General features: G+C 41.8%; 1 protein-coding gene across 3 annotated transcripts in view; it reads right to left on the bottom strand.

Moving 5' to 3' along the window:
• RAB7A (RAB7A, member RAS oncogene family) overlaps positions 1-22,397 on the bottom strand; it is a 34,665-nt gene that overhangs the window by 2,420 nt on the left and 9,848 nt on the right. For 2 of the 3 annotated variants that reach the window (XM_014540306.1, XM_014540307.1), the window contains exons 2-5: positions 14,587-14,647; positions 12,389-12,515; positions 5,420-5,638; positions 3,158-3,286 (exon numbers count right to left, since the gene is read on the bottom strand). In XM_014540306.1, coding sequence (XP_014395792.1) covers positions 3,158-3,286; positions 5,420-5,638; positions 12,389-12,515; positions 14,587-14,639 — 528 coding nt within the window. In that variant the 5' untranslated portion in view covers positions 14,640-14,647. Of the gene's footprint in view, positions 1-3,157; positions 3,287-5,419; positions 5,639-12,388; positions 12,516-12,601; positions 12,687-14,586; positions 14,648-22,397 lie in introns of those variants that run through there. The other variant, XM_014540308.1, reaches the window with a different exon arrangement.

The following is a 22,397-nucleotide window of genomic DNA, read 5'->3' as shown; positions in this document are numbered from 1 at the left end:
AGAAATAAAAAAAAAAAAAAAAAAAAAAAAAAAAAGAGAGAGAGAGAGAGAGAGAGAGAGAGAGAGCACCCTGTCTCCATCTGGTATTCCTAACCCTTGCCAACCACCTATCTACTTTCTGTCTTCACAGATTTGCCTATTTTGTACATTTCATTTGATGGACATTTGTTTGGGCTGTTTCCACGCTTTGGATATTATAAATAACGCTGTTATGAACATCTGTGTACAAGTTTTTGTGTAAACCTGTTTTCATTTCTCTGGGTATATACTTAGCAGTGGAATTGTTGGCTCATATGGCTTTCTTATGTTTAACTTTTTGAGGAACAGTTTTCCAAAGTGTCTGCACCATTTTACATTCCCACCAGTACATGGGGATACATTTATTTATTTATTTTTAAATATATTTTATTGATTTTTTTACAGAGAGGAAGGGAGAGGGATAGAGAGTTAGAAACATCGATGAGAGAGAAACATCAATTGGCTGCTTCCTGCACACCCCCTACTGGGGATGTGCCCACAACCAAGGTAAATGCCCTTGACCAGAATCGAACCTGGGACCTTTCAGTCCATACGCCGATGCTCTACTCACTGAGCCAAACCAGTTAGGGCTGGGAATACATTTAGTATGAAAGGCAAAGGATCTGAAAAATTAGAAAATCTTATTGAAGGATATAACACAAGGCCTAAAATAATAGCTGTTATGGACTGAAAGTTTGTATCCCTCCAAAATGAGTATGTTGAAGTTTTAACACCCAATGTGATTCTATTTGGATTAATAAATTAAGGTTAAAATGAAATCATAAGGGTGGGGCCCTGAACTGACAAGATAATGTGCCCTTATAAGAGACATCAGAGTTCTCTCTGTCTCTCCCCACTATCCCCATCCTCTGCATGTTCACACAGGAAGGGCCAAGTGAGGACAAAGGGAGATGGCGGCAGTCTGCAAGAGATGAAGAGAAAAAGAATTTTCTGGCACCTTAATTATGGTCTTTTGGCCTCCAGAATTGAGAGAAAATAAAATTTTGTTATTTAAGCCACCCAGTCTGTATTTTGTTATAGCTCCCAGAAGATACTAATACAACAGCTATAATACAATTCCAATCAGAATCTCAGTAAGGTTTTATTTTCAGGAAGGGTGAGGAAAGAAAAAGGTGGAACTAAAATAAAATTCTTAGTCTAAATGGAAAATGTACCAAAATTGCCAGTAAAAAAAACATAAACAGGACTGAGGGGAGACTTTGTCAGATCATACTATAATGGTAGTCAAATCAAGTTGGTCCAGGCAAGGAACAGATAACTTACCAGAACAGGCTGGGAAGACCAGAAATAGATCCCAATATATATGAACATTTAATATAACAAAGGTAATTTTTCAACCCAGTAGGGAAAATGGTTTAACAACCACCTACTAATATTTGAGATAACTGGCTATCCGCCTCTGAAAGAAAAAGGTGAGTCGTTTCCTGCCATAAGCCAAAATAAATTCCACCTGAATAAGAAAACATGTGAGCTAGACATAGGAAACCCAGAAATTTAAAATGACATACCTAACTAAAAAATTACTTTTTCCTATGGCCAAAGGAGATGTATATATCTATATACATACACTATACTTTATTATAGTATATAAAAACAGCAGAGTTGGGGAAAAAATTACTTCCAATACAGGTGAAGTTAATTTCAGTTCACAAAGAGCTTATGAGGACTGACAGGTGTCCAGGTAAGTGCTGTACTGGCTACCTGTAGCAGAGAAAACCCAAAGATTGGCAGAGTGTCAGCAGAGTTACAGATGATGGCTACCACCTGCTGACAAGGAGGTAAAAGAAAACTTGCATTGCTAGTGGGAACTAAAGTATTACTCACCCTGGGGAAAGCAATCTGGTATCATCTCTTAAAAATATACACGGCTTTCAATTTAACAATCTCAGTCCTGTGAGGCTAGCTTATAGAATGCAAGCATTATAGTAAGGCTATAGAGACAGCAATATTCAAAGAGAAAAACTCCAACAGTGATGGTAGTCAACAGGGAACTGGTGGAAAACAATTTCTCATACATATTTAGTTTTGCATGCAATCAGGAAAAACACAATAGGTTATTAATCTAAGTGTGAGAGTGGGTTAAAGGCCGGGGGGAAAAGGGAGACAAAAAGGCTAAGCCTGCATCCTGGTCAGATCCTTCCCGCTGTATCCGTTTCGCCTCTTGGCATTGTGGGTGGACCAATTCTTCGCTGGATAGGGCTGTCCCTTTTCATTATGGAACACTCAATGCAGCCCCCAGTCTTTGGAACAACTCATTCCAAATTTCTCCCTGCTCACAGGTCCAGATGCCCTATCCTGCTAAGACCCGCTGCCATCTATATAGTTTCCTGGAGCAAGCAGAACCTGCCTGGCCCTTTACAACCACTACATGCTCCTTCAAATGTTCTCTGCATGCCCGATGTGCACCTCACCTCTGACAACCTCTCAATCCGTGCCTGACTACCACACATGACTGACAATGCTTCATGACTTGCCTTACTCACTGGCCCTAATGAAGCTGCTAAATCAAAAAAGCCTTCAACTCCCACATGACAACACATACCATTTTATCTGTGAATAGTTGAGTGAATAACACAAGAAAGAAAATGCAGGAAAATTTTATTCAAGGAATACAATTCCTAGAGCTTCTGGTTAACCTTTCTGATGACAAAAGTCAGTCCATCTCATTTAGTCAGTATAACCACTGTGCAACCCTGCTATTCTCATTTTAAAGATGAAGAGATGGAAGCTCATCAATGATCAACTAGATCTACTGACGGGTAACAGAGCTGGGGTTCAAAGTCAAGTTTATCCCCTCCATGAACAGGAGGAGTAATCCCACCAGGGGCCTCCAAGTGGCCTGATCTCCTTAGCATGTGAAGAAAATGAGAACATGCCCAGCCAAACAAGGGTAGCCTCAGCTGAAGTCTTCACTGCCCTGCATCATTCAGGTGATTCAAAACCAAGTGGCATTTCTAGAAGCTTTAGCAGAATATGCCATTACTTCCCAGATAAACATTTCCTGGCCTCATGGAAAAGAGTCGGCTAGGAAAGAAGATTAAGAATAAGGAAGCCAGGCAGGGTCTGGGTCAATGGCCAGTCATCACCACAGGGAGCCAGACAGCTGCCAGAGACCCACCTGTTTAAGTGCATTCCGTGCAATCGTCTGGAATGCCTGCTCCACGTTGATGGCCTCCTTGGCACTGGTCTCGAAGTAGGGAATGTTGTTTTTGCTGTAGCACCAGGCCTGTGCTCGTTTCGTGGCCACCTGGAAGGAAGCAGGGGTATGTGTGCTCATATCAGAAGTAGCCGGCACTGACTCAGCCCTTCCCAGGGAGGATTATTGTCCCTAGTCTACAGGTAGCACAGGTGAGGAAACAGGCTTCAGGCATGAGGATGTGCAGTGGGTAGCGGATGGAGAGAGACCTGCTGGCTATGCATTGTATAGCTAGGATTCAAACTCAAAGCCCATTCTCTTACAACCCATGGCTTTTGACCCTTTGCTATACATAAAAGCAGCTTGTGAAGGGAATAAGAAGCCAGCCCAGGAAGAAATGAATCGTCTCTCCTGGGACTTCAGAGGTCCTAGCACAGGAAATGCCTAACAGCTTGGTCTTAAGGTTTGCAGTCCCTTCCTCATTACTGCTAATGCTATGTCACCTGTGCCACACACCAAAGTGCCAAAGAATTCTGCAGCTCTCAACAACACTCTTGACCCTCATATCCTAATTCCTTCCCCTACCCCAGCCCATTTTCAGGTACAAGAGCAGGACTAATTCACTTAGGAAAAAGATTAATGGTCAGAAATAAACCTTAAGAAAAAGTCTATGTTCCCAAGAGAAATGCTACATGAAAGTAAACCAGAGTAATTTTATTCAAAGCAATCTTCTACACCAATGAAGATCTAGGCAGGTCCTTGAGGCATTGGGAGAGCACTTGAGAATGACAAAATCGAATTCCTTCCTTTTATTTTAAATATATTTTTATTGACTTTAGAAAGGAGGAGAGAGGGAGAGAGATATAAACATCAATGATGAGAATCATCGATCAGCTGCCCCCTGCACATCCCCTACTGGGGATGGAGCCTGAAACCCAGGCATGTGCTCTGGCCGGGAATCAAAACATGATCTCCTGGTTCATAGGTTGACATTAAACCACTTAGCCATGCCGGCTGGGCCTAATTCCCTCCTTTTAAGTGCAGAAAGGGAACTGAGGCTCAGAGGCCAGAGGTAATAGCCCAATATCACAGCCAGCTGGGCCAGCATTGGGCTTTAAACCAGGTCTCCTGTGCCCTGGTCCTTAAAGGCTGCTGGTCTAAAGGTAGCTCACACTCTCATGTGAAAATACTGGAGCAATTCTGGGCTTAGCACAGAACCCTTCAAATTCACATGGTCCCTTAGAAGCAAGTGTCTCTCATAGGAGAGGAAATACTTCCAAATTAACAGTGCAGCCTGGCTGTCATGGCTCAGTGGTTGAGCGTTGACCTATGAACCAGGAGATTGAAGTATGATTCCCGGTCAGGGCACATGCCCAGGTTGCGGCTTGATCTTTGGGGAGCATCATGCAAAGGGCAGCCAATCAATGATTCTCTCTCATTATTGATGTTTATACCTCTCTCTCTCCCTCTCCCTCTCTGAAAGCAATAAAAAATATATTAAATAAAAATTAAGAAAAGGCAGGCAGGGCCTCTTTAGGGGGGGAAAAAAAGAGTGCATAAGCCAGGCTTTAAATTCAATCCTGACTTTATTTTTGTTACTATTCACCTGAGGATATTTTTTCCGTTGATTTTCAGAGTGGAAGGGAGGAAGGGGGAGAGAGAAACATCGATGTGAGAGAGACACATCAATTGGTTGCTTCCCGCACAGGCCCTTTGGTGTGCAGGTTGATGCAACCAGTTAACACTTGCCAGGGTAATTCTGTCTTTAAATCCAAAAGATCAAAATGTAAAATACCACATACCCTCGTCAAATTGTTTCACTAGGACAGACCATGAGGGGTGGCCAGTACAGGCAGCACCTCAGCATGGACTTGCTGCTTTGCTGACATGACTTCAAAGGGACCACCACTGCAGACTTCACAGTCCCTATTTTACCACAGGGAAGCCAACATGGCGTGCCTTTACCCAGTTAGACAGCAAGACTCCATTCCAAGGGCTGAGCATGTAACTCATTAGCTATTCCTTCCTCCACCCCTCACCCCCATGGGGCACACAGACATATGGGGTACTGGTCCTTGAGGCATGTGGCATTATACCAATCAAAGCTGAAAGCAGCACCTGTCATCCCAAACTTAGCTGTCACTTTTAAAAGAAGGCCTTTTCTATGATCCAATAGCCATAACCTACATGAGGGTAGGTTCATAAGCCTCCACATTTATGATTCCCAACATATTTAGCACTTACTTGTCTGTTTTCAAGGTCAATCTTATTTCCCAACACCACGAAAGGAAAGTTTTCAGGATCCCGAGGACTGGCCTGGATGAGAAACTCATCTCTCCAACTATCAAGGGTTTTGAACGTGTTGGGGGCAGTCACGTCGAATACCAGAACGCAGCAGTCTGCACCCCTATAGAAGGCCACACCGAGAGACTGGAACCGTTCCTGTCCTGCTGTGTCCCAGATCTGTGATAGACAAAACATTATTCCTTGGGGTAGGAGCACCAGGACTGAGGGAAGCCAGAAGATATGAGATGGATTACGGGGCCAGCCAGAGACAAGCAACTTCAGAATTCAGGAAACAGATTTCACTACCAGAGTATCTAAAACAACCCAGACAAACAGCATAAATGTGAGTAGGTGTGTCTATGAGGGGTGACATTGAGTGTGAACTCTGGGGCCCTAGACAATTTTATCTTAATCCAGGTGGTAGTCACATTGGCAGATATTTATGAAATATTCACACTATAAAAATGAACATTTATGTATTCTGGGAACTGTCTGGGGGTGAATATAGGGAGATGATTTCTCACTAAATTGTATATGTAAATCTATGCATTTCACTGCATATAGTTTTAAAAAATCAGCTTATTTATTATGTTTTATTTATACCTCAAATAAAAATCAAAGCAAAAAAACAAAAAACAAACCCTGACAGAGAGAGAAAGACAACAAGTACACATTCTAGAGTACAGATGAAAGCTAGCTTTTAATCAAAAGAACACCAGACCCTAGTGACCAGTTCAAAGTTCTCATCACACATTGCCATGCTAGGTTCAAAGAGCAAGGGTGGACTTCTCACTGACTTAGATCTCTAACAGGGCCACCTGGTCAGCCTAGAGCAGGGGTGGGCAACCTTTTTGTGAGTGCGTGCCAAAACCAGCAAAATCTCTGACTCAAAATTCTTCTGCGTGCCAACCCTAATTTTTTGAGAACATGTTACGCCTACTTGATATCTCTTAAGGTGTATGTATGTGAAGAACCTTGAAGAAATAATAAAATTCATTGGAGCGACAAAAACACAGTATATGATGATGAAAAATACATTTATTTTTTAATGTATACATGTACACTGATAGTCCGACAGAAAACTTTATGACTCCATCAATGGGACTTTTGCTGCTCCATCACTGATGACAGAGATTTTACATCAGGTTTATATTTTGTGACCTTCAGCGATATGCACGAGCTACCACTTTCATCCGTCAGGCTACTCCTATTACGAGACTTAACAAAATTCATCACTGAGAACAAAGATTCACAAGCGTATGTGAATGAAACCAAAACACTGGTCGGATCTAGGAAGGCAGGGAGAGTTAAGGCAGAGGCATAGAAATTGCTCTTCCCCTCTCTCGTCAATCCATGTCTATGGCCTTTAAGATAACTTGTTATGTAAAATTATTTATTTATCTAAGATGCACCTACACTGAATTTATCTGAAAAATAAAAAAGTCGATATTAAGAAAAAAATTGTAAATGGAAGATTATAAGAGAGGGTTTTGCATGCCAGCAAAAGTTACTGGCATGCCATGTTTGGCACGCGTGCCAGGGGTTGCCCACCCCTGGCCTAGAGAGATGACAGTGTTCTGAGAACAGCTACCTGGTTTAGGAGAGTGCCTGGGTCAGAAGTAGCATGCAGTTACTTCCTGTTGACATGGGTCTTCAACTATTGGATCCACAGTCTGTTTATAGGAAAACCACTTAGGACAACATGAAAATGTGGACCATCCTCATAACCCTAATAAATCCCAACTTTATGTCCAAATCACCAGCCAACTCCCCCAAAGGCCTGGGGTTCAAACCAAAATGGAGTATGGATTGGGCCACTCCAGTTTTCTATCCAGAATCAGATTTTGCAAAAGGATGGTTGAGCTCCTCCTTGAAGCCCTTCTCAGTCAGTCAGTCTTGCCTCTCGGTGATCCTGAACACGTGGAGAACATGTCAACTGCACCCAGGCCACAGGCTAAGCTCCCCTTCAGGTAGAAGCCTCATTAAGTAAAATGAGGTAGGCTGCTTGGTTAGAATATGTAAATATACATAATGGCAATAAAGTAGGACAAGGCAGTATTATGGGATCAACATTTCTTTATTACTACCAAGGTAAACAAAGCTCATGATGTTCTAAACCCAATACCTCCTACAACGCTCTCCAAAAGGAGTCCTAAAACATACTAAGAAATTCTAGACAGTAGGTTTACTGTTGGGAACGGGCTCAGATGACACAGTGGCAAACAGGAGCAGAGCCATAACTTAAATACTATTTGGAAGACTGGAAATGGCAGCATTAAAACCTTTAAGAAGCTTCAAAAAAGCAACACGACTACATAGGCTGAACACTCTCTCTCATAGATTGGTCAAAAGTAGACCAGGCTAATGGCAGGCTGGAAGGAGCTACTCTGGTTACCAGTGTCAGTGGTGAGCAGAGAGCGTATCTCAGCTTTCTGTTGAATAATAATTCCCAGAAGCCCCAAGGTTACTCCTGTTAGGGCAGCTCTGAGAAGTCCACCTCATCCTTTCCTCTGATGTACGTGGCCTTCCACAATCAGTACATGACAACATCATCGACCAGACTCTTGGCCACACCTCTGGTAGCAGGGAGCCTGACTTTGGTAACCCACTCCCTTCCCAGGCAACTCTAACCAATACACACACTACTTACTCTGGGAAGAACCGTTCTACAATAGGACATGTCCAAGCAGCCACAGAGGTTGGCCCTGATTGTGGGAATGGAGTTGGGAGGCTGTCATGAATGTCCGCATGAGGTATACAGCTCAAATGACTGGGTAAAGGAAGCAGCCACTCAAATGATGATGTGATGATGTCTTATATGTAAGGATAAAGGGCAATAAAAGACAAATTCAGCCGAAACCGGTTTGGCTCAGTGGATGGAGCGTCGGCCTGCGGACTGAGGGGTCCCAGGTTCGATTCTGGTCAAGGGCATGTGCCTTGGTTGCGGGCACATCCCCAGGAGGGAGTGTGCGGGAGGCGGCTGATCAATGTTTCTCTCTCATTGATGTTTCTAACTCTCTATCTCTCTCCCTTCCTCTCTGTAAAAAATCAATAAAATATATTAAAAAAAAAAGACAAATTCAAATCTAATTATTCTATCTGCTTCTCAGCAGGGTGTGGAGACTAAATCCTGCCTGCTCCCAATACAATAAGCATTTAGTAAATACACAGTAGGCAAAATAGGATCTCTACTGACAGTAGATAACCAGTTCAGGGACTGCTGGTGATGTTCGCCTTTGCGGTTTTCTGTTTTTTCAACATTCTACACTGAATATATATCTCTTAGAGTGACAAAGCGAACCTTTTCTCATAAAAAGAGACTAAAGTGGGGGAGAATAAGGAAAGGAGAAAGAGACAACTACTCCTAAAAAGAGAAAATAGGGAAGAAACATTTTAAATCTAGGACAAATTTAATAAAATATTTTTCCTTAGAGAAATAATATCGTTTTATAATTTGGATAATCAAAAGAAAAACTCAATCACTTGGCACCTGCCCAGAAAACATCTTCACTAGCTCATGTCTTATTCTTACCCACATTGTAGGGTTTTATGTAGCTGAAACTTTATATCACACATCACTCTACAAGCTCTCTCATATCACTCCTCTGCCCCGCAAAACACCATGGTGTTCACCCCAGCAACAACTCACATCTTTATTGTTGCTCAAAAACTCGGAAAACTCAGTGAATAACTACATTCCTGTTTTTTACAAAAACATTGTTGCCAATTTTTCATATTATAAGTAACTTAATAATAAACATGAACATACAAAGCCTTTTCTATATTTCAGATTGCTTCTTTAGGATAGAATCACAAGAAGAGAACTATGTAAGAACTCTTGGGTGGAAGCAAATGGGTATCTGACATTCCAGATACACAAAGAAGGCAAAGTAAGAATTTTTTCTTAAAAGCTGAAAAGTGTGTGTGTGTGTGTGTGTGTGTGGCGGGGGGAGGTTATTCCTAGCAAGTTTCCAGAATTAATTTAACTTCAAACTTAGAAAAAAGTTCCATGGCTGTGATCTTTTAAATTTTTTAATATTTTAATTGAAACATTTTATTTTCTACATTCAAAATACACCTACTAGTCAAATGTAAAAATTCTAACACTGCCATTTTAATGTCAGTTTTCTCAAAGATGTATTTTTATTGAGTTCAGAGAGGAAGGGAGAGGGAGAGAGAGAGAAACATCAATGATGAGAGAGAACCATCCATTCTTCTTTCAGGCCGCATTCTTACCTGCCACTAAAAATCTCAGAATTTTCAACTATTGTATTTCATTTTCAGAAGTTGTACTAACCTATGTGACTTTAGTTTTTTTCTATGCAGATATATAAGATTGCCTTAATTCTGTGAAGATAAAAAACTCTCTAAAATCACCATTTCCACTGGCTCTTCTTGTCTGTTTTCTTATTTGGATTATCTTTTATTGTAAGTTGCTAAAAGGTCCCAAAAAATATGTGAGGATATCTCAAGATCTAGGATGATGATGCTTTGTCCAAAGACGATCGTTTTCATTTACTTCGTCTTTTAAATTGGCTGCAAAAGCACAAGGGGAAAAAACCCCACAAGGGCCGGCCTTTTGTTCACCTCTCAGGAATACATTCTCTGTTCCACTCTTTCTGGACTCCACTCAGCGCCCCGTGGTTCTCCAGGTGTTTACTCCAGGATCCCAGATTACCAGTGTGTGTGGCTCTAATATAAGGGCTCCCAACCCTGAGGGGTTAGGCTCTGACTTCTGAGTCAGTCCACAAGACTATCAATAGCACAGCTTGGTTCTCTAGGTCTGTTTCTCCTGGTGTAGGAAGCAGCACATATGTGTAAAATCTTCAGGTGGTACTTTATCCCCAGCACCCCAAAAGTATTCCATTTCATTCTGCCTTCTGTTGCTGTTGAGAACTCATCCGTCTGTTGGTCCTTTGTAAGTAATCTGCCTTTTCTCTCTACTTGCTCTTATGACTTTGCTTTTTGGTATTCTGCAGTTTTGAGTTTTCTTAGAGACAATCTGCTCAGTTCTTACAGTTTACTGTTTTCTTCAGCTACTTTAATTTGCAGTTTAACTGGCTATTTAGTTTATTTCAATGACTATTTTTTCACTTCTTGAAGTTGTAAGTTTTCCATATCCCCATTTTTTTTAATAGTATCTCTTTTCATTTGGTTTCTATTCCTTTTTCAAAGTCTCTAGTCATTGTGAACATTTTTTGCGGTATATTATTTCCTCATGTGGCTATGAGCTCATCTTCTGTCCATGGCTTATAAGTGTCCCTACAGAGTAATCTCATCTTTGTTTTTGCCCACAGTGATAGGATTTACTTTAAATTCTTCCAAAGATTTGTGTGCAGAGTATAAACTCAATACACATATGAGCATACTGGGACTGAGCTTCTCCAACAAGGAGGCAAAGCCCCAAGCCTATTTTTCACACACAAGCTTTGCCACTTTCTTTGGTCGAGGTGTTTGGTCCTGTTTTCACATCTTTCCAAAGTCCTAGACAAGTGTGTGGGTGCATATGTTTCCAAGGGAATTCTCAGTTCTAGCTCCCCCACCTTGTACAGTCACAACTCCTGTCTCTGCTAATTGATACAACTCAAGTTCCTGTTACGCAAGTGCAAATCACCACAGCAGGAGCCCCTGAGCTTATCACTAACTTTCAGTTCCCTCTTCTTTCCTGTAATCTGGAAGTTTTCTTTTCTCAAGCTTGGCTTCTTGAGAAAATATGAGTTATATTTTGAACATCTCCAGGTACATGTATGGGGGAGGTAAGGAAGGGAGATCCAGAATAACTGTGTCCTGAATGTGTGAGTCAAGAAAGTATGAAATCCTGCCCCAGCTGGTTTGGCTCAGTGGATAGAGCATCGGCCTGCAGACTGAAGAGTCCTAGGTTTGATTCCGGTCAAAGGCACATGTCCAGGTTATGGGCTCAATCCCCAGTAGGGGGTGTGTAGGAGGCAGCCGATCAATGACTCTCTCATCCCTGATGTTTCTCTCTCTCTCTCTCTCCCTTCCTCTCTTCAATAAAAAAATATACTAAAAAAGAAAAAGAAAGTATCAAATCCTTACTCTCTGGGAGCATGTCACACCTCAAAATTAACACATGTAAAAACTTCTACCATTGAATGTAACTTGTATCACTCAAACATTGCAGTGAATCTAGTGCTTGCTAGGACACAATGTATTTGTCTCTAGAAACTCAGTCATCCAGGGACGTCATTTTAATAATATGGAGAGGAAACTTATATGAAGGAAGAAGTTTCAAGACATCATCTGGAAAAAGGTGGAGACTTCAGGAAAGGTGTATATGTGACAAAGGAGCCTCAATGGAAGCACAGTCATGTGTACATGAGTTGGAAGAACTGGCAGGAATGAAGAATATTTTGTAACCAGAATGTGAAGGCTTTCAAAAAACCATATTTTATCCTAACTGTAGAAAGGAAAGCCCTTGAAAAATCAAGCTGATACATGAAACAAACAAACAAACAAACAGATTGGCTTAACAGAAACACAACTTTGGCAGCTATCGATAAGACAAATTAAAATAATCCAGAAAAACAGGAAAGCTAATGACTGCTGCAAGAACCTAGACGGGAGACAAAGATTGTTATTATTATTATTTTTTTCTGCCTAAAGCACTAGGCAAGGATAGTAAGAAAGGAAAAAAATTAGATATTTTGTCAACACAAGTAGGGACCTGTGTTAAATTTAGCAAACAAAACAAAACAACCAGGAAAGTCCAAGTTAAATTTTTAGTATGTCTCATACTATATTTGAAACATGCTTGGGGTCTTGTATTTTATTTGGCAATTCTACCTGTAGCGAATGATCCATGAAAATAACAATGGGATCTGAAGAACAGGGAGGGGAAATGTCTCGACATGAACAAAGGGTTAAGACTCAATGAACTTAACAAGGCTTGTTGAGACGCGTGCTTACCTGCATTGTAACTAGTCTGTCATCCACCATCACCTCCTTTGTCAGAAAGTCTGCTCCTATTGTGGCTTTGTACTGATTACTGAATTTCTTGTTCACATACTGGTTCATGAGTGATGTCTTACCAACTCTGAAATTGGAGAAAAACCACAAGTATAAATCAACTAGGAAGGGAGCAAAGCTGATTCTGATACTTGCAGCTTTGAAGGAACCTGCCTCTTGTGAAGAACGGGAAACTGAGCTCACACACAGGGCAGACAGCAAAATTCCCAGCATTACTCATTTGAGGTTGTATTTTCTCCTGGGATAAAAACACAGGATACAGATGTGGGCCACGTGTTAAAAGCTGATATATACAGGGTGTCCCAAAAAAATGTATATACACTTAACAGCTAATAGCTTAATTGATGTTTCTTTCTTTTCAGATTTAACCCATTGGAATTAATAGGTATTCAAAGTGTGTATATATATTTTTGGGACACCCTGTATATGTATTTTATTGATTTTATAGAGTGGAAAGGAGAGAGGTGGGGGGGCGGAGGGGGCAGGGTGAGAAAGAGACATCAATGTGAGAAACATGGATTGGCTGTCTCCTGCACACACCCCAACCGGGGATCAAATCCTCAACCTATGTACGTGCCCTGACCTGGAATCGAACCTACAACCTTTTGGTGTAAGGGACAACGCTCCAATCAACTGAGCCACACTGGCCAGGATACTGCTTGTAAGTTTTGGTATAGACAATTCAGCAGGTAGAACCTTTTTTTCCCTTCCAGAAGGATGCCAGCAAATACTCTCCAAAAATATCTCTGCTGTCTTGGGTGTCTCTCCATTTAATGGTTGTTATTCAGTCCAAGAAATAATAGCAAGAGACAGCCACTGGATTTGAGATACACAGGGCAGTCAGCCAACCAGCTGCTTCAAAGTTTCAAATCTGTCAGAGAAAAAGCAACAGTATTCCACCATACCAGAATCTACCTCAAAGTATGCTCCTTCCAGACATGTTTTTCAGTAAGAAAGTTAAACAAGAGACCATGTATGATTTTTCTCCTGATGAGGTTAGTTAGGCAGGATGGATAGAATGCAAAAGCCTTCCTCAGGGCCAATAACACCACATTTCTTTCCCACAAAGGAGCACATTCCTTTTCACATGCAGATGACCTGAAAATACAGACACAGCCTAAGGCAGAGTTCTCCAACCCAGGTCACCTGAATTAGAGGTTCTAGGAAGCATTTGGAACCAAGGCCTGGTGTTTCTTTTCAGGCAAGTCTGATTAACACAGGACTAAAAGCAGTGCCTTGCAATCCTGACAGCACACCAGAATCATCAGGAGAGTGGTGTATGTGCGTGAATGGGAGAGAGGGGAAGAGGAGGGGGGCAAAGAGGGGGGGAAGAGAGAGAGAGAGAGACATGAATTCTTGTAAGTGCCCTGACTGGGGATCGAACCTGCAACTTTGGCATATTGAGATGACACTCTAACCAACTGAGTGATCTGGCCAGAGCCAAATGCTAACTTTTAAAAGGCTACTCAGGTGATTACAAACAAACCAGTCAGGGCATAAAAGTTGCTGCCTTTTTAAAGAAAGGGCAGCGATCACTGGAATAAAGAGGCACACCTGTATTCATTATTATTAATTAATTTTTAAAAAAATATAGCCTCCAGTAGGTCTAAGCTTTCATAGGTCACTTCAGAAGCCAAGTCTAAAAACCTCCCACAGAATCTTAGCAGTTACTAAAAAGTTAGTACGTGGTAGATCTTGGATCAGAACTCAAGTTCCCTAGTCTGAGGCTCTTCCAAATCCTGAAACAGGCATAGCAGTAGGAAGATACTGCATAACATACCCCAAGCCCACATCTAGTAGGCACAATGCCAACATCAACAAATCTACATAACAGAAGTCCCTGTCCCTAGTCTAACTAGCTTGGAAAAAAAGTGATTCCCTGAAAAACTATTATTAGTTGAGTTCAAATAGTCACCCTTTCCCCCAAAATCATGCCAAAAATCAGAGAACATAGGGTTACGTAACCAAGAAAAATTCAAATTTCTATGGTGTCCCCAAATAGCAGGAAGACCTAGGGCCCTAATGCCACTGCAATTAGAGAAGGAAGTGGCAAATGTCAGTATGGCGGGATGGGTTCCAAGGAAGTGAAGTTTAAATCCAAGACAATTTGTTAGGTCAAATTTATGAGAAACACTTACCCTGAATCTCCCAGGATGATAACCTTCAGCAACACTTTCTTCCTAGAGGTCATCCTTCAAACTAAAAGAAGAAAGAAGAAAGCACTGTAAGTAGAGGGAAACACCAAGGTGAATCATGAACACTGTCCATTCTCCAGAATGTTTCATCATCTCAAACTCAAATTCCATACCTATTAAACAATAATGTCCCCATTGTTCCCTTCCCCCTGGCCCTAGGTCAGCCGTGGGCAAACTACGGCCCGCGGGCTGGATCCGGTCCGTTTGAAATGAATAAAACTAAAAAAAAAAGACTGTACCCTTTTATGTAATGATGTTTACTTTGAATTTATATTAGTTCACACAAACACTCCATCCATGCTTTTGTTCCGGCCCTCCGGTCCAGTTTAAGAACCCATTGTGGCCCTCGAGTCAAAAAGTTTGCCCACCCCTGGTAGTGGGAGAAATCACCAAGTCCAGTCAAAGGGTTAAGTACTGGGACGGTGACTCAGGCAGGGACTCGGGATTCCAGGGAAGTCTCCTAGCCTGGGATGGGATGGAATGAGGGTAGGGGCTGAGCTGAGTCTTTTTAAAGGAGCAAGAGTCAGTCTGGTGACATGCAGGGGACATGGCACTTCAGACAGAGGGGAGAGCATAAGTAAAAAGAGTAAAAACAGAGGAGAGGACAGCACCGTGATGGCGAACCTTTTGAGCTCGGCGTGTCAGCATTTTGCAAAACCCTAACTTAACTCTGGTGCCGTGTCACATATAGAAATTTTTTGATATTTGCAACCATAGTAAAACAAAGACTTATATTTTTGATATTTATTTTATATATTTAAATGCCATTTAACAAAGAAAAATCAACCAAAAAAATGAGTTCGCGTGTCACCTCTGACACGCGTGTCAGACGTTCACCATCACTGATCTAGGGACTGTTATAGAGAGCAGTATCAATCACTAGAACTCTGGACCCCAAAGTTAGGCAAAGGCACATGGCAGGTCATCCTGCCCCTGGGAGTAGTCTGAGAATGGACTGTCCCGCTTGGATGTGGGATCAATTGGGATTAATGCAGAAATTTACAACCTTTCTCATCTCATGGTGCACATAAACGAATCACTAAAATTCAGCGGCATTCCAAAAAAATGTATTATATTTTTTGCTCATCTGACAAAAAATAGGTGTAATTTTTATTCATTCATACCAGATTGCTGTTGTTGTGTTGGCCATTGTCATATTTTTATTTGACAATAAAAATCTAAGGGAAAAGTGGGCAGTGCCCCTAACTAAATAATCAGGTATTGCATATTTCAGAAAATGCATTGGAAATCCTGGATTAATGTTCCAACTTACTCAGCTATACCCTACTTCCTTCAATTCTCTGCTCAGATATGCCTTCCTCAGAGAGGTGATCCCTTTATCTCAAGTAGCACACGCTCCCCTATTTGCTCTCCATTCCTTTATTCTGCCTTATTTTTCTTCAGAGCATTACCACTACTTGACTTTTGTTTGTTAATCCTCACCTGAGGATATTTTCCCCATTGATTTTTTTTAGAGAATGAAAGGGTGGTAGAGAGACAGAGAGAAACATCCATGTGAGAGAGACACATTAACTGGTTGTGCTTGCACCTGCATGCGCCCCAATCACTGGGATTGAGCCTGCAACCGACATACGTGCTCGTGACAGGAATCGAACCTGCAACCCGTCAGTCCAAAGGCCAACGCTCTAACCACTGAGAAACTGGGTAGGGCTCCTTGACATTTTTATGTATCAGTTTGTCTGTCTTCTCCCTCTTTTAATAATCTCCTTGAAGATAGTTTTATTCCCCACTGTACCTCCCGTGCCAATTAGAGAATTATTATCAAACTAGAGGCCCGGTGCACAAAAATTTGTGCACTGGGGGGGGGGGGCCCCCCCCCCCCGGCCCCCCCAGGGGGGGGGGGGGGGGGTCTTAGACTGAGCCAAGATAGAGAAGCAGGGGTACCCATGTTGACAGAGGTCATAAGGGCTGAATGGGAGCTGGGCCCACAGTTGGCAAATAATGAATTGTCATTATTACTAATTATCAGTGCCTATTTAGCCGCAGGCACTGTGCCAAGCATTTTACATGCTTGACCTCATTTAAACCTGGCAACCTGGCAGCCATCAGCCTGGCTTGTGGCTGAGCAGAGCTCCCCCTGTGGGAGCGCACTGACCACCAGGGGGCAGCTCCTGCATTAAGCGTCTGCCCCCTGTGGTCAGTGTGTGTCATAGTGACCAGTCATTCCCAGTCGTTCTGCTGTTAGGGTCAATTTGCATATTACCCCTTTATTATATAGGATAGGAGTGCATGAATAATACTTGACTTTGAGGCTCTTACTTTTATTCAACTTTTTCCAGAAAACCTTTCAGGCAGCCCTCCTATACCCTTCACCAGATAGGTAATCTTTGCTTAACCCTCTTCCACAACTGACCACACCATGTCCTATTTTATTTATCAAGACAGGGCTCCTGTCTTAATTACCTCTCAGGCCCCAGAGCATGGCTCAGTGACTTTCAGAAAATAACTGGCTTTCAGAAAAGTAGGAGTCCTAAACATGAGCAACTTATTTAAAGACGGTTAGAGGAGCACTGCTCCTCAGACAGCTGGAACCTCAAGTATGAGTCCTGTGTTCACCTCTAGAATCTGGAACTCAACACTGAATGTGAGCGCCCTAAAAAATGCCATCTTACTCCTTCTGAGAATCCCCAGCTTCGGTCCATTATCCTCAATAGACAATGAAATACCCAGGAGACTATGAGTAACAAGGTAGCATCCTACTCCTGCCTTCAGCAGAGCTGGGAAAAATAAGTGTTTCTACATAAACAAATAGGTAAGGAAGTAGGTCCAAAACAGCCAGGTGTTATTCCTCTATAGCTTGGAAAAACAAAAGTCAAGAATGGGTCTCAGAAAAGCTATTCTTTAGTTTCATCTTTAACCACCTAGCTTCCTTAAGGATAAGGCTAATATTTCAACCTGCAGTGGGAGTGACTTAATCATGAAATTCTGATCCCAGACTACTGAAATGTTTATCCTGTCTTTACTATCTATTATTAGCTGTGTGACCTTAGGCAAGTCACGTAATTATCTCTGTTGGGATAGGGACGTAGGAATAATCGTTTTTATGTTCTAAGGATGATGTGAGGCCTGAAAGAGTAAAATGCAGAGGACAGTGACTAAAATATAGTGGCTAATAAATGTTGACTGCTATCATTTTAATGTGTGCAAAATACAGAGATGAATAAATTACAGAGGTAATGAGAGAACCAGTATGTCATAGAGAATAGGCAAGGTATTTAAGCTACACTCTGCTGTTTCCAGATGCTTGACTGTCAACTGTTCTCTTTCAACAGGTGATACTATACCAAAGACCACAAACTGAAAGGAAATATTAGACCTGACCACAGCTCCACAGAACATGATTAGATAACAAGCACTATGCTACTGAAAAGTGGCATTTTCTGTGGCTTCAGAAACATGTGGGAATGGGACTAGACTAGAGGCAATTTACTGTGCACTTAAACCAGGCCCCATTACCCATACCTCGAGGTTCAGGCTGTCTCAGTGCCCAAAGCCTCATGCCCATGGCTGATCTATGAAGACCCCTAGTATTTGTCTAGAAAGCTCCCACTTGTGCTAGTTAGAAGGTAGAGTAAGATGAGGGGGAGTTGTGCAAAGCCCATTTCCTCTAGGCTTCCACTATATCTACGTGTGTGTGGTTTTTTTGTTTGTTTGTTTCTCCTAACAGAATACATCAGAATATTGCATATCACAATACAGCAAATATCGCAATAAAGGGAGTCACACCAAGTTTTTTGTTTCCCAATAAATATAAAAGTTGTTCTCAATATACTGTAGTCTAGAAGTGTGCAATAACATTATGTCTAAAAACAATGTATATACCTTAATTAAAAATGTTTTATTGCTAAAAAAAAATCATCATTTGAGCCTTCAGTGAGTCATAATCATTTTGCTGATGGAAGGTCGTGCCTCAATGTTGATGGCTGATGACTGATCAGGGTGGCAGTTGCTGAAGGCTGGGGGAGCTGTGGCAATTTCTTAAAATAGGACAGTAATGAAATTTGCTGCATTGATTGACTCTTCTTTTTTTTTTTTTATAGTAAAGGTGGAACAAGTACAGACTCTCACGTGTGGAGAGGGAAAGATTCCCACAGAATGGACTCCCACGTGGGGAGGGGGAAAGGGTCCCCGATTGACTCTTCCTTTCATGAATGATTTCTCTGTAGCATGCGATGGTGTTTGGTAGTATTTTACCCACAGTAGAACTTCTTTCAAAATTGGGGTCAGTCCTCTCAAACCCTGCCACTGCTTTATCAACTAAGTGTAATATTCTAAACCCTTTGTTGTCATTTCAACACTCCACAGCATCTTCACCAGGAGTACATTCCATCTCAAGAAACCACTTTCCTTGCTGATCCATAAGAAGAAACTCTCATTCATTCAAGTTTTATCATGAGATTGCAGAATTCAGTCCCATCTTCAGGTTCCAATGTAATTCTAGCTCTCTTGCTGCTTCCACCACATTTACAGTTACTTCCTGGACTGGGGGGGTCTTGAACCCCTCAAAGTCATCCATGAGGGTTGGAATCAGCTTCTTCCAAATTCCGGTTAATGTTGATATTTTGACTCTTCTTATGAATCATGAATGTTCTTAATGAAATCTAGAATGGTGACTCCTTTCCAGAAGGTTTTCAATTTCCTTTGCTCATATCCACCAGAAGAATCACTCACTAAGACTTGTAAGTTAAACTTACTCCTTGGTCCACGTGCTGCAGAATGGAGGATATGTTAGCAGACATGAAAATAACATTAATCTCTTGGGTGACCAGCTGCATTGTTAATGAGCAGTAATATTTAGAAAGCAATCTTTCTTTTTTTTTCTGAACAGTAGGTCTCAACACTGGGCTTAAAGTATTCAGTAAACTATGTTACAAACAGATGTGCTGTCATCCAGGTTTTTTTGTTCCATTTATAGAAGACAGGCAGAGTAGATTTAGCATATCTCTTAAGGGCCTTAGGATTTTTGCAAGTTTAAGTGGGCACTGGCTTCAAATTTACGTCATCAGTTGCATTAACCCCCAACAACAGTCAGGCTGTCCTTTGAAGCTTTGAAGCCAAGCATTGACTTCTCTTGCTATGAAGGTCCTAGATGGTATCTTCTTCCAATATAAGACTGTTTCATCTGCAGTGAAAATCTGTTTAGTGTAGCCACCTTCATTATTTTAGTTAGATCTTCTGGATAACTTGCTGCAGCTTCTACATCAGCACTGTCTGCTTCACCTTGCACTTCTATGTTATGGAAATGGCTTCTTTCCTTAAACCTCACTGACCAACCTCTGCTGGCTTCAAACTTTTCTTGTGCAGTTTCCTCACGTCTCTCAGTCTTTATAGACTTGTTCTGAATTAGTCTTTGTCTTTTAAAAATATATATATATTTTTATTTATTTCAGAGAGGAAGGGAGAGGGAGAGATTTCATTGATAGGCTGCCTCCTGCACAACCCCCACTGGGGATCGAGCATGCAACTGTGGCATGTGCCCTGACTGGGAATTGAACCGTGACCTCCTGGTTCATAGGTTGACACTCAACCATTGAGCCACACCGGCTGGGCTAGACTTTGTCTTAAGGGTATGTTGCAGCTGGTTTAATCTTCCAACCAGACCACTAAAACTTTTGCCACATCAGCAATAAGTCTGTTTTGTCTTCATATCATTCTTGCGGTCACTGGAATACCACTTTTAATCTTCAAGAACTTTTTCTTTGTTTGCATTCACAACTTGGCTAACTGGCGCAAGAAGGCAAACTTTTGACCTATCTCAGCTTTCAAACATGCCTTCCTCGCTGAGCTTAATCATTTCTAGCTTTTGATTAAAAGTAGGAGACATGTGACACTTCTTTTATTTGAACACTTAGAGGCCATTGTAGAGTTATTAATTGGCTAATTTCAATACTGTTGTATCTTGGGAAATAGGGAGGCCCAAGGAGAGGGAAAGGCGGGGGGATGACTGGTTGTGGAGTTGTAAGAACACACACAATGTTGACTGATTACACTCACCGTCTTATTTACATGGGCACATTTTTGGTACCCCACCCCCAACAATTACAATATTAACATCACAGATCACTATAACAAATATATTAGTAATGAACAATTTTGAAATATTGAGAGAATTATCAAAATTAACAGAGACGTGAAGTAAGTAAATGTCAGGAAAATGGCGCCAATAGATTTGCTCAAAACATGTTTACCATAAACCTTAAATTTGTAACAAACAAACAAACACCCCCTCCCCCAAATATCTGCAAAGCACAATAAAGAGGTATGAGTTTACATTCCAAACTACCAGTTAAACTACCATCTTCCTCCCCAGGGACTGTCTTGACCAAGGTTTAAGGGTCTCATCCCAAAGTATGGTATCACATTTTCGACTAGAGATCAGAATATCACACTTGGGGCAAATTTCAAATCCAAAGAAGGGTAAATTAAGGGAAAGGATAAATAGAAGATAAGAAGCTTTACAAAGAAATTCTTGAAGAATATTTAAGAAAGTCATTAATTTTGAGGATGGGAAAAGGGATTTCTATAACTTGGTTTAGTTTCACTGGTGTACTCAGTATCCTATATAATAAAAGAGAAACATGTAAATTGACCATCCCTCCACTATGCCATCAGCCAATCTGGAGTGAGTATGCAAATTAACTTGCAAAAGACGGTGGATTAATTTGCATATACAGGCGCCGGGCGGAGAGCAGAGCAGGAGAGCCGGAGGCTTGGGGGGATGTGGCTCGCTTGGTCGCTCCCCCAAGTCACCGGGCGGAGAGCAGAGTGGGAGAGCCTGCAGAGAGTGGAGCAGCTTGGGGAACTTGACTCCCCAAGCTGCCAGATGGAGAGCAGAGAGGGAGAGCTGGCAGCTTGGAGGACTTGGCAGAGTGAGAGGCTGTGGGACAGAGACAGAGCAGGAAGGGAAAACCAAGAGCACGGGGAGCACCAGGAATTCTGGGAATAGTAGTTCTGGTGGCAGCCACAGGACCTGAAGTGAAAGTCCAGAGCACGGGGAGCACCAGGAATGCTGGGAATCATAGTTCTGGTGGCAGACGGATCTCCTAGACCAGTGATGGCGAACCTATGACACGTGTGTCAGAGGTGACACACGAACTCATTTTTTTGGTTGATTTTTTTTTGTTAAATGGCATTTAAATATATAAAATAAATATCAAAAATATAAGTCTTTGTTTTACTATGGTTGCAAATATCAAAAAATTTCTATATGTGACACGGCACCAGAGTTAAGTTAGGGTTTTGCAAAATGCTGACACGCCGAGCTCAAAAGGTTCGCCATCACGGTGCTGTCCTCTCCTCTGTTTTTACTCTTTTTACTTATGCTCTCCCCTCTGTCTGAAGTGCCATGTCCCCTGCATGTCACCAGACTGACTCTTGCTCCTTTAAAAAGACTCAGCTCAGCCCCTACCCTCATTCCATCCCATCCCAGGCTAGGAGACTTCCCTGGAATCCCGAGTCCCTGCCTGAGTCACCGTCCCAGTACTTAACCCTTTGACTGGACTTGGTGATTTCTCCCACTACCAGGGGTGGGCAAACTTTTTGACTCGAGGGCCACAATGGGTTCTTAAACTGGACCGGAGGGCCGGAACAAAAGCATGGATGGAGTGTTTGTGTGAACTAATATAAATTCAAAGTAAACATCATTACATAAAAGGGTACGGTCTTTTTTTTTTAGTTTTATTCATTTCAAACGGGCCGGATCCGGCCCGTGGGCCGTAGTTTGCCCACGGCTG

The sequence above is a fragment of the Myotis brandtii genome, unplaced genomic scaffold, assembly GCF_000412655.1.
Source record: "Myotis brandtii unplaced genomic scaffold, ASM41265v1 scaffold240, whole genome shotgun sequence".
NCBI classification, from domain to species: domain Eukaryota; kingdom Metazoa; phylum Chordata; class Mammalia; order Chiroptera; family Vespertilionidae; genus Myotis; species Myotis brandtii.
This window is presented reverse-complemented; position numbering and strand designations above follow the sequence as displayed.